This window comes from Pagrus major, chromosome 14, assembly GCF_040436345.1.
Source record: "Pagrus major chromosome 14, Pma_NU_1.0".
NCBI lineage: Eukaryota > Metazoa > Chordata > Actinopteri > Spariformes > Sparidae > Pagrus > Pagrus major.
In genome coordinates, this window is record NC_133228.1 from 13,632,005 (window position 1) to 13,649,997 (window position 17,993).

At 40.9% G+C, this 17,993-nt stretch overlaps 2 protein-coding genes across 2 annotated transcripts in view; both read left to right on the forward strand.

The window, feature by feature from the left end:
• The first annotated feature begins 1,137 nt into the window (after positions 1-1,137).
• Positions 1,138-10,743, forward strand: sypl1 (synaptophysin-like 1). Its single transcript, XM_073480897.1, has 5 exons — positions 1,138-1,936; positions 7,243-7,361; positions 7,487-7,691; positions 7,775-7,966; positions 8,575-10,743. The coding sequence occupies exons 1-5, from the start codon at positions 1,865-1,867 to the stop codon at positions 8,704-8,706; spliced, it is 720 nt and encodes a 239-aa protein (XP_073336998.1). The 5' UTR covers positions 1,138-1,864; the 3' UTR covers positions 8,707-10,743.
• A 2,581-nt stretch (positions 10,744-13,324) lies between these two features.
• atxn7l1 (ataxin 7-like 1) overlaps positions 13,325-17,993 on the forward strand; it is a 33,683-nt gene continuing 29,014 nt past the window's right edge. Inside the window, exons 1-2 of the mRNA XM_073480616.1 lie at positions 13,325-13,454; positions 13,956-14,030. Coding sequence (XP_073336717.1) covers positions 13,358-13,454; positions 13,956-14,030 — 172 coding nt within the window. The 5' untranslated portion in view covers positions 13,325-13,357. The remainder of the gene's footprint in view (positions 13,455-13,955; positions 14,031-17,993) is intronic.

Genomic DNA, 17,993 nt, shown 5'->3' on the forward strand with positions numbered 1-17,993 from the left:
AATTGTTTGCTTGTCTGTAGACACAAATCGCAAGTGTGCATGTTCAGCTATAAATTAAGCTAAAGAAATTAATACATTAGAAGTGTACTGATTTAATCCTAAAGCTATTTTCCACATGATTATTACCAAATGACATCTTTCCGAGAAACTTCACGTAAATCATTTCTGAATCTGTAGAAGAAAGCCTAATCAACATCTAGTATCTCAACCAGCTGCAAGAAACATCGTAAAACATTTAGAAAGCCTGTTTAGAAAGTGAAGGTGGTTCTAATCTAATGAAAAAAATGTTATTTCCTCTGTTGTTCTGTATCCATATTTCTGTTACAGTTAGAACTGCCTTCCACAGTAGCCCTGAAAGCTCAACACACTGCAACTTGCATGTATACTGACACAACACAAGCAAATTAAGAAAACACTCATATGTTTGACAAAATTTAGAGAAAAAGGCCATACTGAGAAAGTGAGAAAACACAACAAAATACAGAAAACGCAGCACAGACGGCAATGGAATCTGTTTTCAGGGGACACTATTAGGTGATGCACGCCTGAACATGGGCTGGGATACAAAAAAAGGTGCTTCAATGCAATGCTTTCAATCTCCTTAAAGGGTAACTCCACCAATTTTACACATGAAAGAGTGTTTTCCCCATCTTGGGGAGTACAACTGCATGTGTGGAGAAAAAAAAGTATAAAGCCTTTTGTGGCCCCAGAGGAAGCTATGTGTAATCTGATAAATTGCCTCCAGTGGCGTCACTAAGTGGCTAAATTGCATTGTGGGTAATGTAGGTGCTCGGTTTCTCCATTGACAGAGTCGAGACAAAATACTGTTGTTGCATCATAAACATCAGATGTTGATGATGTCATCAGGTTTTTTTTGTTGTTTTTTTTTGTTTTTTACTTTAATCAACTGAATCCAAAGACATTTGGAAGTGGTGCCTCCTTTACAGATTGTCCACCAGAGAGTACCAATTGTCCAAATGATGTCAGACATGTCTTAAGTTTTGTGAAATGCCCCTTTACCCATTTTCACTCGGTTCAGTTATCTCAGTTATCTTTTTGGGGGATTTTTTTTGAAGAATTTTAAGAATCTGTGGTTTTGCTCTGAGAGTCATATGATCTCAAGTCAGCAGAGGCGTCACACAGTAAGTGCAAACTCAGCAAGGAGGAGGCAGCCCGCGTCCTCCAGCAGCGGATGGATCCAATGAACTCTCAGTAGGACTCCTCTGATGCTTCTTGGTCCTGTGGCTCTAACTTTGCTGGCGAAGGCTCCAGCTGTGCGCGGATTTCCTCTGGCTCATAACCTCTTATTACTGTAGCTGGATGCATTTTAAGTCGTCTTTGTGGTGTTTTAGAATCCGATCATTTGGTAGTTGAAAAACAAAACCTACTCGCAACAGTGCGGAGCTGCGCGTGACGCTTTCTCACCCCAAAGCGACGCGTAATTTGGCACACTTTCCGCTCTTTATCCGCTGCATCGCCTGCGTATTTTGCGCATCACCAAAACTGGAGCGCCGGGAACTCGTTTTTTTTTGTTTTTTTCGAGCTACACTGCAAAAAACATCCACCTCACTTCGAGAGTTCTTCATTTTCATTTGTTGCTCAAAGCCCCCGCAGCGCGCCAAACTGTATTTCTACGAGTGGAACTGCCTCGCCTTTTGGATTCAGCAGCTTTTGCGCACGGTCGGCTCGTTAAACTCACTTTAAAAAACTTGGTGTTGGTGATTTTTTTTTTTTTTTTTTGCAGCGTCGGCAGTAAAACCACGTCACTCTGTCAAGCAACTCCCCCTTTCTTCCCCTCCCTGTTGGACCAACATCCACAGTTTAGGAACAACTGGATAAAGGTTTTTGGAGCAGACGCACAATCATGATGACCGGATTTCGGCTGAACTTGTCGCCGCTGAAGGAGCCCCTGGGCTTCGTCAAACTGGTGGAGTGGGTAAGTTAGATGCATGTGTGTGTGAGCGTGTGTGAGAGAGAGTAAGTGTGTGTGTGTCATACCCAGAGGACAGGGAGGCTCTGGACTTTTCTTGGATTTTTCCCTTTTTCCCGGCGATTTCTACTTTTGAGAAAAATGCCTGAAGTCATCTGTTTTCTGACTTTTTCAACACAATCATACAGAGTATATCAACTTTTTTCATCTTCTTTCATCTGCAGCTTTGAGATTTTATGCTCTTAAGAATTAATAACATGTGTAAGTCATGTAATTTAATTAAAAAGGCCCCAAAAAAGTAAACTTGTATGTGTTAATCAACAAGGATACCAAATAATATGACAATAATTAGACTTAGACTAGAACTTTGAGCTCAGTTATGTCCTCTACATTTGGATAAATGTGCTGGTTGCATGGGTCTGCCCTTCAGAGGACACAGTTACAGATTAATGAATCCCTCACCAATAATTTACCTCCACACTCTGGCTACACACACTCGAGTGCACAGTCTGTGTGTTATTGGAGAGCACGTTTCTTCTGCAAAGTCCAGTCGGCCTAATCAGTTCTGCTCTACTGTACATAACTGGGTCACAGGAATCCAGTGTGGGGTAATGGCAGCCCAGCTACATTTTCTCTCAGCTGTTGTATTTTCTCATAATACACACACACACACACACATACAGAGCTATAGAGCAGCAGTAACAGCCAGTCATCTGACTCTGGACAAGGCTATGTGAGAGTGTGTGTTTCGCCGTGTTGGCCTTATGTAACCCTTCTTTAAACCCGACATATTTGTTTGTTATTCACAAGGAGAGGGAAGATAAATTGTGCTCATATTTGCCCATTTTAGACTGGGAATGTCCTCTGTGTCAATGCAATACCCAGTAGTGGGTATAAAGCATTACTATAAACACTGGTTTCCTCCGTCTTGAATCTTTTTTTGGTCATCATTTTGGATATCAATTTAGAAATATATTACATTTCGGGCAGGGCAAATATCATTATTCTATCATTATCTTGATATGAGACTATACGTCGTCTTAGATTTTGAAAATCGTTATATCCTGATATGTCCTAAGTGTTGTTTTTTTCCTGCAGTGATGTCATTTTCTGAACTACAGTCAATATTCACACAGCGGCCATTTTCCCTCTGACGTCACGCTCAGGGTGGGAGGCTCAAATAGAGAGCAGAAGTCACGCCTCTTCCGGTTTGGCCCATGGGACCTTATTTCAGAATAACTTTGTATGGTAGTGAATGGAGAGAGACAAATAATTGTTTTGATCTGGTCTGAACTGTGACATGAACTTCACATATGTTTGTCGGTTTAAAAGATACATTTTCAACTTGAGAAAGTCGCAGTTTGTCATCAAACTAATGAAACGTAAGACTGTGAAAATACGTAATTATAAAGACCACACAGCCAGCAGTTGCATTAGCGACGTCTCTCTTTCTCTCTGTATATTAGCAGCTCACAGAACCACGTTTATAGTGATTTTCACCTTTTTTAGTACCCAACTGTGCCGAGTTGGCGGCCATGTTGGTGTAGGTAATCCAATAGTCCTTCATCACGTCATGTAATTCTTCATGCCAAAATACCAAACATCCTCTTGTTTACAGTTCAAAAAATGTGAGGATTCACTGATTTTCTGTCTTATGTGATCGTGAAGGGAAGATCTTTGGATTTTGGACAGTTGGACTGACAAAGCGTAACTCCCTCGAGTGTCAAATACTTTTACTCTGGGCTGCATCAGTATTTTACAGCCTGGGGATGAGACTCAACAATCAACTCTCTTCTTCCAGAAAGTTACATTTTTTGCTTTGAATTGGAGTTTTATTATCACCATTATTCCTGTGTTCTATAGACGGGTATACATGTATTTTATGTGGAGGGAAGTAATAAATAGCTGTTTATATAATGCATGTCAAATGATGTATATCTTACTTTCAGGAAGTAGTGACAAGTGTGTTTGGCCTGTGGATTTTCCATATAAATCTTACAAAGAATGGAAACAGCAAGGTGATGATATCTTCATGGAGTCCTGACAGATGGCTCATCGCTGCTGCTGTCGATGAATTTGGAGGCCGTCCAGCTGGCTCTCTTGTCCGACAACATTTTTGTCCGTTCACCCTGTCCACCTCCGAGCGATCCAGATGAAAATGTAGTTTACTTGGCACACGAGTGCTTTTGGCCTAAACACTCATGCCTCCCAAGATATTATCTTCCACTCTGTAGCAAACAGGAAGGAGGGTTCGGAGTGACAAATGCCAGCTATTTCTCTCTTTTTGGACATGCCAAGAGGTCTCTCTGCCAGAGAATGGAGAGCCAGGTTGCTTCTGAAGGAACCCCCTGGTGGAAAAATTGGCACACGCTCCACCGGCTTTGGGGTTTCTGGTCAGACTGACCTGCACTCGGTGACCTCGGTGTAAGAACTGAAGGGAGCGCTGCGGATAAGACGATATTTCAGATTGATGGGGATGTTCATCAGATTACAGGTCAATCTTTCCCTTGTCTGTGTTTCATCACATGAGGGAACCTGAAACTTAACTTCCATCACACGTGGCTGCTTTCTGTATGCAAATCGCTCATCCTGTCTCACAGCATGGTTACGACTGAAGACTATTTTACAGTCCATGTGGTTTGCAGATGTCTGGAAAGGTACTTCTCTGTGTCCACGCCATGTTTGGAGAAGATGCCACTTGCCGCCTTAATTGGGACTAAGTGGTGATACTGTAAACGTGACAAAATACCCAGCTGTCCGACTGTGTTTGTGCAGTCTCGTATTTATTACTCAAACATAAACAGAAGAATCCAGATGACGACGTATGTGTGTGTGTGTGTGTCTGGTCAACGCTGGCTGTTACAGTTGTTACAGAGAGGTAGCTTAGTGTGGTGTGCAGCCAGAAAAACAGGAAGTGGCAGCCAGTGACATCTGGAGACACATCTGGAGGTGCGTGTGTAGATTGTACAGTACTGTACATGTGTGCGTGCGTTTAATTCTTGTGGTATGACGCCCGAAGGCTGAAAGTTGAAGGTGGCCTGTCGTAAGCGTTTTTCAGTCAAGTGTGTGAGTATTTGGGAAACAGTTGTGCTGATGGAGCAGAAACTAAGAGGTCAGTTAGAAGCGTTTCATCGGAAATGTTTTGTTTGGTGTGTCCTGTGGTGCGGCGTGACTGAGAGATCATTACATGCTATAATCCACTTCCTGTCCACTGCATGCTGTGTACTACAACAGAAGCGCCTCAGAAGTTCAGCTATGTAATCTACATTTTATTTGTTTAAGCATCATTTTGATGATGATCTTGGCCACGTTTCAATCTGTTGAGTTGCAGCACAAACAAGACAGTTTTAATCTTAATGGAGCAATTTGTAAGATATGGCTGGAATTTTTGTTTAAAGCATAAAAAAGAAGAAACAACAGTGTAGATGTTATACCAAAGATGTACTGTGTTGCAGAGATGTTTACTGACGTCAGCATGCTAACCAGCTAGCCCTGGCCAGTCCTGTCTTGCAATACCACTTTGCCCTGCAAGAGGCGATAGTCCGACGTTTCTGCGCTTACTTTCCTTACTGAACAGAAAAATACAAACGTTCACGTCTGAATTCCAGTTTCTCTCTTTTACCAAAATAAGACAAGCTTTATTTGTTAACTCATCGCAAAACACTCGACATAACCATAAAATCACAAAATTCCACAATCACCTCTGGTTTTATCGTGGCAAAATGTGGTCCAGGAGACACCTTTTGTAGCGGGAACAAACACGGAAGCAGTTTTGAGTACTTTGTGGACCGATATTGTCAACACGATAGCTTCACAACCTAGCAAGTTTCATTCAAGAAACTTTACAGAGCAGCTGAGATAAAAAAATGAAGAAGATTAGTGAAATTAGAAGAATAAAATATCATATAAATCAAGCCATGAATGATACATGAACAAACCCTTCTGTAAAAACAATCAGAATATGGATAGGACATAAAACTGGAAGGTTCGGTGTATGCAGGTGACTCTCAACATTTTGAGGAAACGACCCTTAAAGGTATGTATGGTAAAATTCCAGTAGGGTATAAATAGAAATCACAGGGGAACTTCCCCAGTTGATAACTTACAGTAAGACAATTATTTCTTCTTTCTTAAGGTTTTTTGAAATTCTATGTTTAGAGATGCAAATGAGGCAGAATCTAACTAAATATACACTCATTTGCATGCATTTTCCAGAACAGAAACGCACCTAAATGTCTATTTTGGACGTATTCTTGTCACAAGTCTGAAAAGAAGACAGACTCAAATTGAACAGTGGCCTGAAAAGGTTAACAAAAAAAGCCTGCTGCTCTGTGAAGCCGCACAGTTGTTCTGTGGTTTGTTGTTAATCTTTAAATTAGTATTGTGCAGTAGCGCAGCTGGAAGCGTGAGTCAGGATGTGCGATGATGTGCGGCGACATGAAGTCACTACTCGTGTGTGTAGACTGTTACACGGCACATTTGGAGAAGAAGGACTCAATCTTCCTCTGCGCTGTGTTGTGATTTATAGTGCATATTTTCACACCGGATCATCATTACCCATGAGGTATGAGTAAATTGATATCAGTGAGAGTCTGAATGAACGAATTATATGATTATGGTTTTCGCCCGCCGCAGTCGGGAGGGTTAAGCTCGGTGGCAGCCACCCTGACGAAAAGAATTTAGTATGTGTTGGTTTTAAGGAGAGTATTAGTGTCACATGGCCTACACGCTGAGTCAGATGCTTTCTGCCTCTGCGAGGAAGAATTTAAGCGCTGAATAGCAGCATTAGTGCAGCCATGTAAGCCACATTTTATCGTATTTCACGAGATAACGCTTCTTGGTATTTGATCCGTTTTGTGTCACTGGCAAACAGGAAAATGGTGCGAGTGAAGATGTTGTTACTGCCATTTTCTTTTGTCTCCACCCTTTGAGAAATGTGATTTAGATTCTACAGAAAAGCAAAAGGACCCTCAAAGTAAACTGATCTTGTAAAAATAGTTGAGTAGTGAGATTTATTTTCAGCTGTTTGTAAGAGTATCACGCAGGCCATCTGTTGGTCCCTCTGGCTCTTTGTTGCTGACGTTACATCTCAGACTGCCAGCTTTTCTCCTGGGTGTGAAGTTGTGGTGCGCTCTCAAGCTGTATTGTCCACATACATACTGAATATCATCCTCTCCTCTTAAACAAATCTCCAGAAAGTTACTTGGGTTTTGACTCTGAATCCCCAGAGCTCCACAGAGTTTTTCCCCCACATCTTAAATCATTTCCCTAATCTCCCGCTCTCTCTCTGCCTCTCTCGTCTGTCCAAACAGCTCACGGCCATATTTGCTTTTGGAAGCTGCGGTGGATACTCGGGGAAGAACATCATATCTCTCTTCTGTGGCGATGGCAGGAATGAAACTCTCAACGCCAACTTTCACTACCCGTTTAGGTGAGGATGAAATCATCTGTTACATAATCGATTTCAAAAGGACCACCACGTGGATGGTTTGTGAGCAGGATTTGCAGAATCTTAAAACCGCAGTAATGATGATGTGAACCATATTTCGTGGCCAGGTTAAGCCAGGTCCCCCTGGTGGAGGGAAACACCACTCTTTGTAACCACTCTGTCACAACGACGCACATGATGGGAGACTCGGCCTCCTCGGCGGAGTTCTTCGTGGGCATCGCCATCGTCTGCTTTCTCTACTGCATGGTGGCTCTGTTGGTATATTTAGGCTACATGCACGTCTACAAGGACTCTGACTTCGGACCCATTTTTGTGAGTATAGAAAGATCTTGCTGGACACTAAAATAGACAAAATCAAGCTGTGGAAGTGCTGACATTTCACTCTTTGTTTCCAGGACTTCGTGGTCACAGCGATCCTGGTTTTCCTGTGGTTGGTGTGTTCATCCGCCTGGGCGAAGGGCCTGCAGAATGTGAAGGACGCCACAGACACCGATGGCATCGGCAACACGCTGGCACTCTGCAAGGGGAGCAACATCACCTGTGAGGTCACAGAGTTCGCCAACATGCGGACCCTCAACATCTCTGTGGTGAGAAGAAATACAGCAGAGAAGATTCAGAGGACTACAGAGTGCTCATTTAATCTCTCTGTTGTACTCAGCCTTTAGAGAGGCTTTTTTTATTTAATAAAACTATCTGAGCTTGAATACTTAGGCATAAACATCAAGCAGCCTGACTCACAGTCATGAGACTCGGAGCAATAATACTTTATCCTCAGACAATGTGATCTGATTAATATTATCTGTCACAAGTCCAAAGAAAATTCATTGGAATGAACACAAATGTGATCACGGCTTAAAGCGACAGTCCAGCCCCACAAATCAAGAATACATATTTTTCCTCTTACGTGTTGTGCCGTTTGTCCATCTGTATTGTTTTGGTGTGAGTTTGTGGAGATGTCCGCCTTCTCTCGTCTATAATGGAACTAGAATGCTCTCCGCTTGTGGTGCTCAAAAGAAAAAAACTCAACAGCAATGTCTCTTTCCAGAAATCATGACCCAGTTACTCAAGATAACCTACAGACCTTGTGGGGATGAACTGCCCCTTTAAGTCCTCAGACTTTCCCTTTATAAGACAGCCCTCCTTTATTACAAGTGTTTTCTTCTAGTGTTATTGATCACTTTTGTTTTGTCTCTAGGTGTTTGGCTACCTCAACATGTTTGTGTGGGCTGGAAACGCCTGGTTTGTGTACAAGGAGACGCGTTGGCACTCCCAGAAGTTCTCCTCTCAAACCGGACCCGGAAGGCAGCAGGTCCCCGCACCCATCTAACATCCAGTACGATAAAAAGCAACGCAGACACACGATCCGACACAAACACAGAAATCCACATGAAGGCACCACACATACATTCGAACACATGCACACACACTCACTGTACGACCAAGACATTATTATACACACACACAAAAAAAATAATGCTTTGTGAATATGTTGAAAACAGACAAAATGAAGAATAAACTGACTGTTGGATTTGGATACATTTTGGTTTTGGACATTATCAGTGCTGTAGCAGCTGTGTGGGTGGTACATACACAGACATTCCTCACACATTCATGGCGCACTTGAACTGATAACGGCTCGAAAAAGCAATGTAAAGTTTCCTCTGAGGGCCCAAGCAAACCCTGCAGCAGTAGGATGCTGAGGGAGGAGAAAGTTTCCTCTGTAGATTTTTTTTTTTTTTTTACCTGTTTTGTATACTATAGCAACACCAATGCAAGTAGTATGTCAAATCCTTCTCTCATACGTGCACAGGCAACGACCAAATATGCTTTTAAAACCTGAGTGTTATAGCAGCGTTAAGGCTTATGAGTCTACGAGGAGAGGATTTCCTATTTGCGGAATTTATTGCGCTTAATTATATACTGATGAATGTAAGGTACTTTGAAGTGATCTCTTTTTCTATGATATAAAAACCAACCACAAGATTTAAGTTTTTAACATCTACGGCAATAAAGGATAATGTGATCTGCAGTGCACCATGATACTCTTTATACAATATCATTAAATTACATTCAGTGTGATTTATCGACTTACAGTATATTGCATAAAATGTGCTACTGGTCTTGAAATAGAGCCATTTATATGACTCACTCACATTTTCATTCATTCTCCCATTCATTGGCTCTCTCAAAGTTAGCCCGCTTGCCCTCTAGTGGCGGCCAGTGGGTACTGCGGCGTCAGGACAAAACCAAACTAGGATTATTAATTAACAGAACGAGAGATGTCTTGTTTTCATGAAGTACACTGGTGCAGTGAACCCAATATCGAAGTCTTGACCCTGCACTCCTCAGTGAGGTAAATCTATGCAAACAAGACACCCAAATATCAGGTTTGTACTTTCAGTGTATGATTACCACATCACGACATGCACAGTGCACTCATGTGGTTCTCAATGTGCACTGTGCGAGTGCGAATCCTTAAAGAATACTTGATTGAGAGTTGGTTGCAAGGACGATCTTGTTGTGCGAGTGTAGCCAAAGTTTGAAGTTGTTACGTTCGTCCTTGATTTATTTAGTCTCTACTAAGGTACAAGTTGAAAATCCTTCCATGATTGTGTCGTTAAAAAAAGTTATCAATATGAATGTAGTACTGAGTTCTACGGAAGAGGATTAGGGCCAATGTAGAAAAAAAAAGTTCTGACTCAAAAGTTCTGATTCAGATTTTTTGGATTAAAATTAGAATCAGATTTCTGAGAAAAAAGTTCAAATTGTGAAAAAGTCAGAACTCAGTTTTTCTCTTCCGTAGGACTTCCTCTTAACTTCCTCACTTATTCATCACTTTTTGCATCACTGTAAAATTGAAACAACTCTGCCAAAGTGCTATTGTTTTTCTTCAGTTTCAGCTTATTTCATTTCTCCACGTGATACTCAATCAGTTATTTTATTGTTGTTTGAACCAGTTATCTTGTTTTTTTGATTGTCTAGTTTTTTCAAATCCTTTACGAGGCACCAAACAGTGAGCTGGAGTTGTGTTTTTTCATTTTCATTTTCAGCATATGTAGATGATTATTTTAAGGAATTTCTGATTTTCTTTTTCTGCTTTGTCTATTGTTTTTTGTTAAAAAAAAAAAAATTAAGCAGGATGATGTAAAACATTGAAACAATCTGAAACAACAAATGTGTCTGGTATACTGGTTATGCCGTTGCACTCATGTAATCATCATCCAAGTAGCTATAGCTCTGTCAGTGATTCCTATGCATTTAACCTGCCAAGATGTCTTATTCAAGAGACACGTGTTCACTCCGTGACCTGCACATTTTCCGTGTACCTTTGGTTTTTGTATTTCAATAAAAATGATTTTTTTCAGTAATGTTTCCAGTGATCTTTTTGTCCATCAGCAGTGGTTGTATTGAGACAGAATTGTAACTTTGTCTGGATTCAGCAGCTCTGGTGAGTCGAACAGATCATGAGGGTTAAATAAGGGCGTGAAAGCATCCGAAGACGTCAAAGCATCCGTGACCCAGAACCGTTCTTATGACCCTCGAGGAGACAGGAAAACAGCGCTTGGTATTTCCTGGTTTGTCCTGTGACCTCCTGATTTGTCCTGTGACCTCAATGATCGCTGTGTGGGGAAACAAACAAAACATTGTGGTTGAGTCATGCTTTGTGTCTGAGTGAGAGAGAGAGAGAGAGAGAGAGAGAGAGAGAGGGAACAGAACAAGAACAAAGAAGTGTGCTGGTGTGAATAGATTATGATTAAAAAATGTGTATGAGACACATCGGTATAAACCAGTCAAAGTAATTTCCGTGCCCTCGTGCAAGGCTGCCATTTCCTCTGTATTTCCACCCTCCTCTGCTTTTCTCACTCTGATTCAGCTAAAACAGCCCTCTTAATGCTGCATCATGTGATCACAGGCATGCAGCCACTGGATACTTAAATATTGCTCAGGTTTGAGCACAGAGGGTATTTATTTGTGTTTGTATGAGAGAGTTTACGTTATCCAATTCAACCCCTCATCAGAGACAAGTTATGAGAATATTTTTTAATTTATATTGTGATCTTTTTGACATTAACTTGAAAAGGAGACAAACCTGACTTTGCACTCAGAGTGCAGCTTCAGTTTTCAGCCACAAGAGGTCAATGAAGTGCCGTGAGCGTGACCTACTGAACCTCTTCAAGATGTTAAAACATCCTGGGACAGTTTTTGAGAGATGTTTAAGCAATTATGTCCTCTATTAAATTTGTGATGTGGATGAATTTTGCCTACGCCTCTCTGAAAGACTCTTGGTTGTCCCTAGTCCTCACTTTGGTAGCAGATATGTAGGTGTAATTCTGAAGCTTTAACCTTATAAGATGATCTGAGCTGCCAACACCATAATGTTAGATAGAAAAGGTGTTTAAGTGTCATTTATAGTTCTGACCTACTCTTACCAAAATCCATTATACCCATTATACTTACTGCTTTGCACACTTCCTGGTAAACCCTCATAGTATTTCTTTAAATGAAGCAGAGAGGAGATTATAATCTAACTTTGGTACATTTTTAGCTCAAAACAAGGGCCTAATTCCTGCCATTATACACTTATTTTGATATTTACAGTCCCCAATAGCCGCCAGTTTGCAGTATAGTGCAGACAGCATAGATTGCTTGTATATTAAGTAAGTTTGCCTGCTGACATTAAAGGATAAATTCACCCCAAAATGACAGTTAAGTCATTATCTACTCACCCTCATGCCAAAATAAAGTCGGGTGAAGTTTTCTAGTCCACAAACACATTTCTGGAGCTTCACAGCAAGACAGCGTTAACAGCATTCTCCGAAACAACTGAAGTAGATGGAGACTTGTTTTAAAACATTAAAAACCAACAGAAAATGAACATAAAATAGCTCCATGCAGCTTCTGCGGCGTAATCCAAGAGATCCCAAATTGATTTGAAAAAACTCTATTAACGCCTTTTAAAGCTGCGTGTCTTGTTGTCTTTTCAAAGAGACTTGGATCCCACTGGACGAGCTGTATGGAGCCTTGTTTTAAATTTAAGTCCCCATCCACTTTAGTTGTTCAGAAAAAATGCTGTGAAGCTCCGGAGATGCAGATAACAATAATAATAATAATGACTGAATTTTCATTTTTGGGTGAACTTATCCTTTAATACTAAAGCCAGACCAATTAAAACCCTGAGCCCTAAGCTGTTTTGTTTTTTCACCCTATTTTTTGGTTCGCCTGGACTTTTTGTGTAATAATGCTTGTATAACATCAACCCTGTGATGCACAATCAAGTTATATACATTTTTTTTTTCAGTACAACCTTGAGTATGCATGCCTCAGAGATGTGACATGAATGTGTGAATGATTAAATGACCAGAAAGAAAGAAACAAAGCAGAAATTAAATGTAGGTTCTCATAATTTTCATTATAAATGTATCTGGAAGTGTTCACATATATCGAGTGAACAGGATATGATTAATATCACTGCAATTTTATTTTAAATGTCTGGCAAAGAGTTGTTGCACTGAAATCCCTCCATTGTGTTATTATCTTCTATATCTCCTCTTTTTTTATGATATTAGCAGCCTACTTATCAATAACCTCCTGTCTTTGTGGTTGATAGGCCTCTCAGTGCCCATTAAATGACCGACTCTGATTGTTTTTTACAGATTTACCAATGTTATCTAAACAAAAAAATACTTTCTCGTGTTTCCTTATGTAGTAATCCTTCAGTTTTACAGTTAGAAACCTGTAAAATATCAATAGGCTTTTAAGCTGTGCCCGCATACTGAACTTTTGAACTCGTGAATAGCTCCCTGTCTGTCTCACGGCCTCCCAGCACCTCCCCGACGCGAGCCGAGCGCGGCCGAAGCTCGCCGACGGTGACGTCACCGTATCTCGTCCTTTCGTTTTTAGCCTGCTGCGTGCGAAGGAGAGAGAGAGAGGAAGAAAAAAAAAAACGGCTCTCAGCAAAGCAACAAGAAGGAAGAGCAATGGCGACACTGGCTCGCCAAACACCAAGTGTGGATACGTTCCTCTGCGAGCCCTGGTCCTCCTTCGTCAGTGCGGCTAAATTACGTTTTGTTGACAGTAAGTTCGCACGTCGGTAGCGTTGTTGTTTTTGCGGGCAAACTGTCGGGAAGTGCGTGGTCCAACTGTCTGTGATTGAGTTGAGTGAGCGCCCCCCCTCCCTCCCCTCTTCCACCATGCAGGGTCTGCTGTCAGAGCGCAGCGAAGTAACTGTCAAAAAATATGACTTCAGTCGCGATATTCACGGCTGCTTTCGGACAGTCGTGTGCACGGGCACGCGAGCGGAGCTAATAGCCGCCGTGCGGAGTTTGTGCCTCTGGCGTGTGCGCTAACGATATCCTCCCAACTGTCCAGCTGTAAGTTTTGTTAGCTTTGACAGCTTCACTCAGCTCAGGCGGCTAGCAAGCTAATGCTAACAAGCCCGATAGCCAGCCTCTCGGACCAGCATGGCTTCCCCCCCCCCCACCCCCCCTCTAAAGTTTGTTTGTGAACGCTTGCTGCGTGTTTTTTTGTTAAGTGGCTTTTTTCTCGTCGTTGTTGTTGTTGTGTTGTTTACCCCAGACGCAGACTCGTCCTCGGATAACAGCGACAGAGAGCTTTACCGCCTCGGTGGAGCCGTGAAGCTCAGCAAAGAAGGTAAGGAAGTTATACAGAGAGACACTTTCCACGTCCATTATGATGGTTTGTTGTGGTTCTGTTCTGCTGGCTGTGCAGTGCTATTTTTCTTCTTTAAACCCTTTCTCACAGAAAATCAACATCATTAATGTTCCATACATACTTTTTAAAGACAGACTTTAGTTGAGAGATGACAAACAAACATCACCTGCTATTGCAAATCTGTATTACACCATATAACATGTATCTAGGGCTGTAGATAATTACTTTCTCCATTGATTGATTCATCTTTTGTCAGAAAATTGTGAAAAAATGTCCCAAAACCCAAGGTAACAGGGCTCCAGACTGGGGGTCGACCGATATGTTTTTTTCATGGCCGATACTGATATTCATTTGTAGTAAAAAGAAAATCTTGGCGTCAAAATTTCGTACAACCAGTGATGAAATAAACCTGAGTACAGTTCACTCAAGTGCTGTCCTTAAGTACAATTTTGACGTACTTTGCTTGAGTATTTCCTTTTTCCTCTCCACTACATTTATTTCATACATTTTGTTACTAGTTACTTTGCAGATTCAGATTATTCAGGGTTTATAGGCTATTAATTGTGACGTGTTGCCAATAGGATATTGTCGTAGGCGGGACATTAGTAAGAGGATGTTGCATCAGAGCCAAAGTAGCACATTCGAAATTATTTTAATTTATCGGCAATCTGACAGAAAAACCACATGTAACGATCATCAGAAAATACTGAATATAATCGGCCATTCTAAAGACATTATGTAAATGATTGTAAATAGATATAAAGGTGCAAATACATGTTTTTCTTTATTTAAATCACGTCACAACCAACAATAAATGTATAAAAACTGTATAAAATGGCATAAAAATTTGTATTAAAAAATAAACTGCTAAATTTCAGGCGCACTGGTGCGACCAATGAATGTATATTTGGTTGTACTTGACAGATCTTTGGGTGCCTGTGCAACCAAAACGGTCACACCCTGGAGCCACGAGATTGCTTGTGTGCTGACCAACTGTCTTACAGCAAAATGTCTTCTGTTTACTATCATGTATGACAAAAAGCATCAGACCCTCACATTTGAGAAGAGGGAATATTTAACATTTTTGCTTGTTCAAGGATTGAGTGTCAAAATAGCTGCCAGTTAATTGGCTAATTAATTAATCACCTAATCATTTCAGCTCTATCTGTATCAATAGAAAGACAAAACAGTATATAAAATTACAGTTAATGAGAACTGCATTCGGGCATGGTATGATATGAAAATTTCATGTCATGATTGTCCCAGTGAAAATAATAATATTCTGATAATCATCAAAATATGCTTAAAACTCGGGATGCATGAAATTGAATCTTTTGAGCTAAAAAATTAATTATTAAAAAATTACCTGCTTCTCAGGGCCGATACCGTTAACATGACCAATAATTTCACATTTTTGATACACCCAGGGGTTAAAAAGGCTTGAGATGTAGTGAGCAAGATTGAAGATTTAATATTCCATAGCTGTAATGAGATTTCTTTGTGTCTTAGACTTTTCCTTCCTCTCTGAACCCTTGTGGAACATGTATTGCAAATTACAGTAGTGTTTTCTCTGAAACTGTAAGTCCAACTTCAGTATCAGAGTGTGTAGATCCTACTCTTGTTCAGTCAATGAAAGTCTTTCAACACCCGGCCCTGGTGAAGATGTCAGACATGTCTTTATCATTAATTGGTTAAGTGGAATACCTATTTAACCACATATTAATACAACTATAGCAAAGCAGTTGTGCTGTTGGAAATAGTCGTGCTATCATATATAATTTCTACGTAGTGCAGTGCGTGGGTACCTCCAACCCCCCTCGGGACAGAGCCAGAGGAGTTCCTCCACACCTCACCACCACGTATTAATACCCACAGCAGCACGCGCTGCACACTAACACACACTTGAGTCATCCCAGCCCTCGTACAAACTCACTGACGCACACACGCACAGCCGGGGAAACTCTCTTCTCACACTGACTGGTCAAATACCAACCCCCCCCCCCACACTCACACCCACACACTCACACACTCACATGCCTCGTCTTCCTCTCTCAGAGCCAAACTGGAGCAGTGTTTCCAGAATTGCTGAACTGTTGGCAACATGACACTAAGGCCTGCTGAGAGTGATATGCACACACACACACACACATACACTCGGACACCCACAAACACGTCTTGACTGCATTATTTGTAAATTTGTATCCAGCAGAAAGTGGCGTGATTCACTTGACACTTCGGTGCGCACACATATTTGTAGACGGTGAGGCAGTAATTAGTGCGTGGTGCCGGACACGATTGGTATCTATTCTCACTCTCCCACAGCGGAGATGATGACAACCAACAGCAACTTTGTCGGGCTAGACTGGCAGCCACTGCCATCATCTCACTAGAAATAGGCAGTGCTGTAATGCTGCTATTTGTATGTTTACCAAGGTGTCTGATAGGGATGGGAATCATCGGGCACATCATGTTATTAACAGTGAGGTACAGTTTGTCACTAGAATGATAAAGAGATCCCTGCAAGCGTGCTTTGAAAGTCGGCCCATGCCAAATGTGTTTGGAGTGTAAGTGCACTGAACTGCAGTGTGCATCAAACACAAGGGAACGTAGCACACTGTGCAGGCTTTGGCAGGACATGAGCTGTTTCCTCTGTTGTTTGAAACCTCTGAGGATTTAAAAAAAAAAAAAGTCTCTGTTATCTCGCAGCAACTCCAAATTAGTCATTTAGTAAAAAAGGGGAGCCATTGTCTGCATTTAAATGATTCCAGCTTGAGATTAGTCATATAACCCTGTCAGCTCTTGAGTGCAGTTAAAGAAAATGATGCATACATTTTCTTGTGCTTCTTGTGCAAATGCTGTAAAGTGAGGTATTCACGATGCATGACACATTGCCTTTGAAAGATTGTCTGAGTTAAATATGCATTCAAGCTAAAAAAAAACCTTAAAAAAACTGTCCACATCAAAAACCCCAAGAGCCGCAACAATTTGTCAAAAATGAATCACTTACTGTTTTGTAAGTCTTTTCACCATAAATGCCAAACATTTACTAGGCTTTAGGAAGTTGTGGCTGTGAAAAGCATTTTAAAGACTAAACAGTTAATAAACAAAAATAATCTGGGGGTTAATTGATAATGAAAGTAATTGTAAGGTTTACTCCTAAAAGCCTCAAATGAACGAGCCTCATAAATGAAACTTCCCTGCCCTCTGAGTCAACAGTGGAGTGGAATGAGCTTGAGTCAAGTGCACCTAATGTTAATAAATGTATTTAGTCTGTAGATGTAAATATAGGTTAGCATAAGCCTTTTTGATCTATTCTATCAGTGAAAATGTTCTTACAATTTGTGTCATAAAAGGCTTCATGTAATAGTTTCCTCGGCAGTTCATTTTTCAGCCGGGCTTTTAAGCCGTGATGATCTGATGATTCTGACCTTGAAAACAGGTTGAAACTTTATACAGTAACAACCTCGGAGGAGTGAAAAGGAGAGTGAATAGAGTTAATACTGATGAATAAGGCGATTTATTTTCATTTGATTAATCCTTCACTGTATGAAATGTCCATTTCCCAGAATCCAAATTGCATCTTAAAATGTCTTCTTTTGTCCAACCAATAGTCTAAAACTCAAAAACTCTTCATATACTACAATAAATGACAAAGAAATGCAGTAAATCCTTACTTTTTAGAAGCTGGAACAAGTGAATGTTCCAAAATAGTTAGCAATTGGTTTTTTGTTGATCAACCAACAAATGAATTAACGAATGATTTATTTTGGGTTAATACTAGAATAGGTTTACATGCTTTAATGTTCAAAAAACACATTAGTTTCCTCATACTGTCCAGTTCAGCAGTGTTGTATTACCCCTCTACCCCCCCAGCCCACCCAAATGTGTATCTGGGACAGTTTTGTAAAAAAGACAGACAAGTTGAGTTTGCAACATTAGCAG

Coding starts and splice junctions, on each gene's coding strand:
- sypl1 (XM_073480897.1), top strand. CDS start 1,865: ATGATGACCGGATTTCGGCTGAACTTGTCGCCGCTGAAGGAGCCCCTG. Junction 7,692..7,774: donor CTGACTTCGGACCCATTTTT/GTGAGTATAGAA, acceptor CTTTGTTTCCAG/GACTTCGTGGTCACAGCGAT. Junction 7,967..8,574: donor GGACCCTCAACATCTCTGTG/GTGAGAAGAAAT, acceptor TTTTGTCTCTAG/GTGTTTGGCTACCTCAACAT.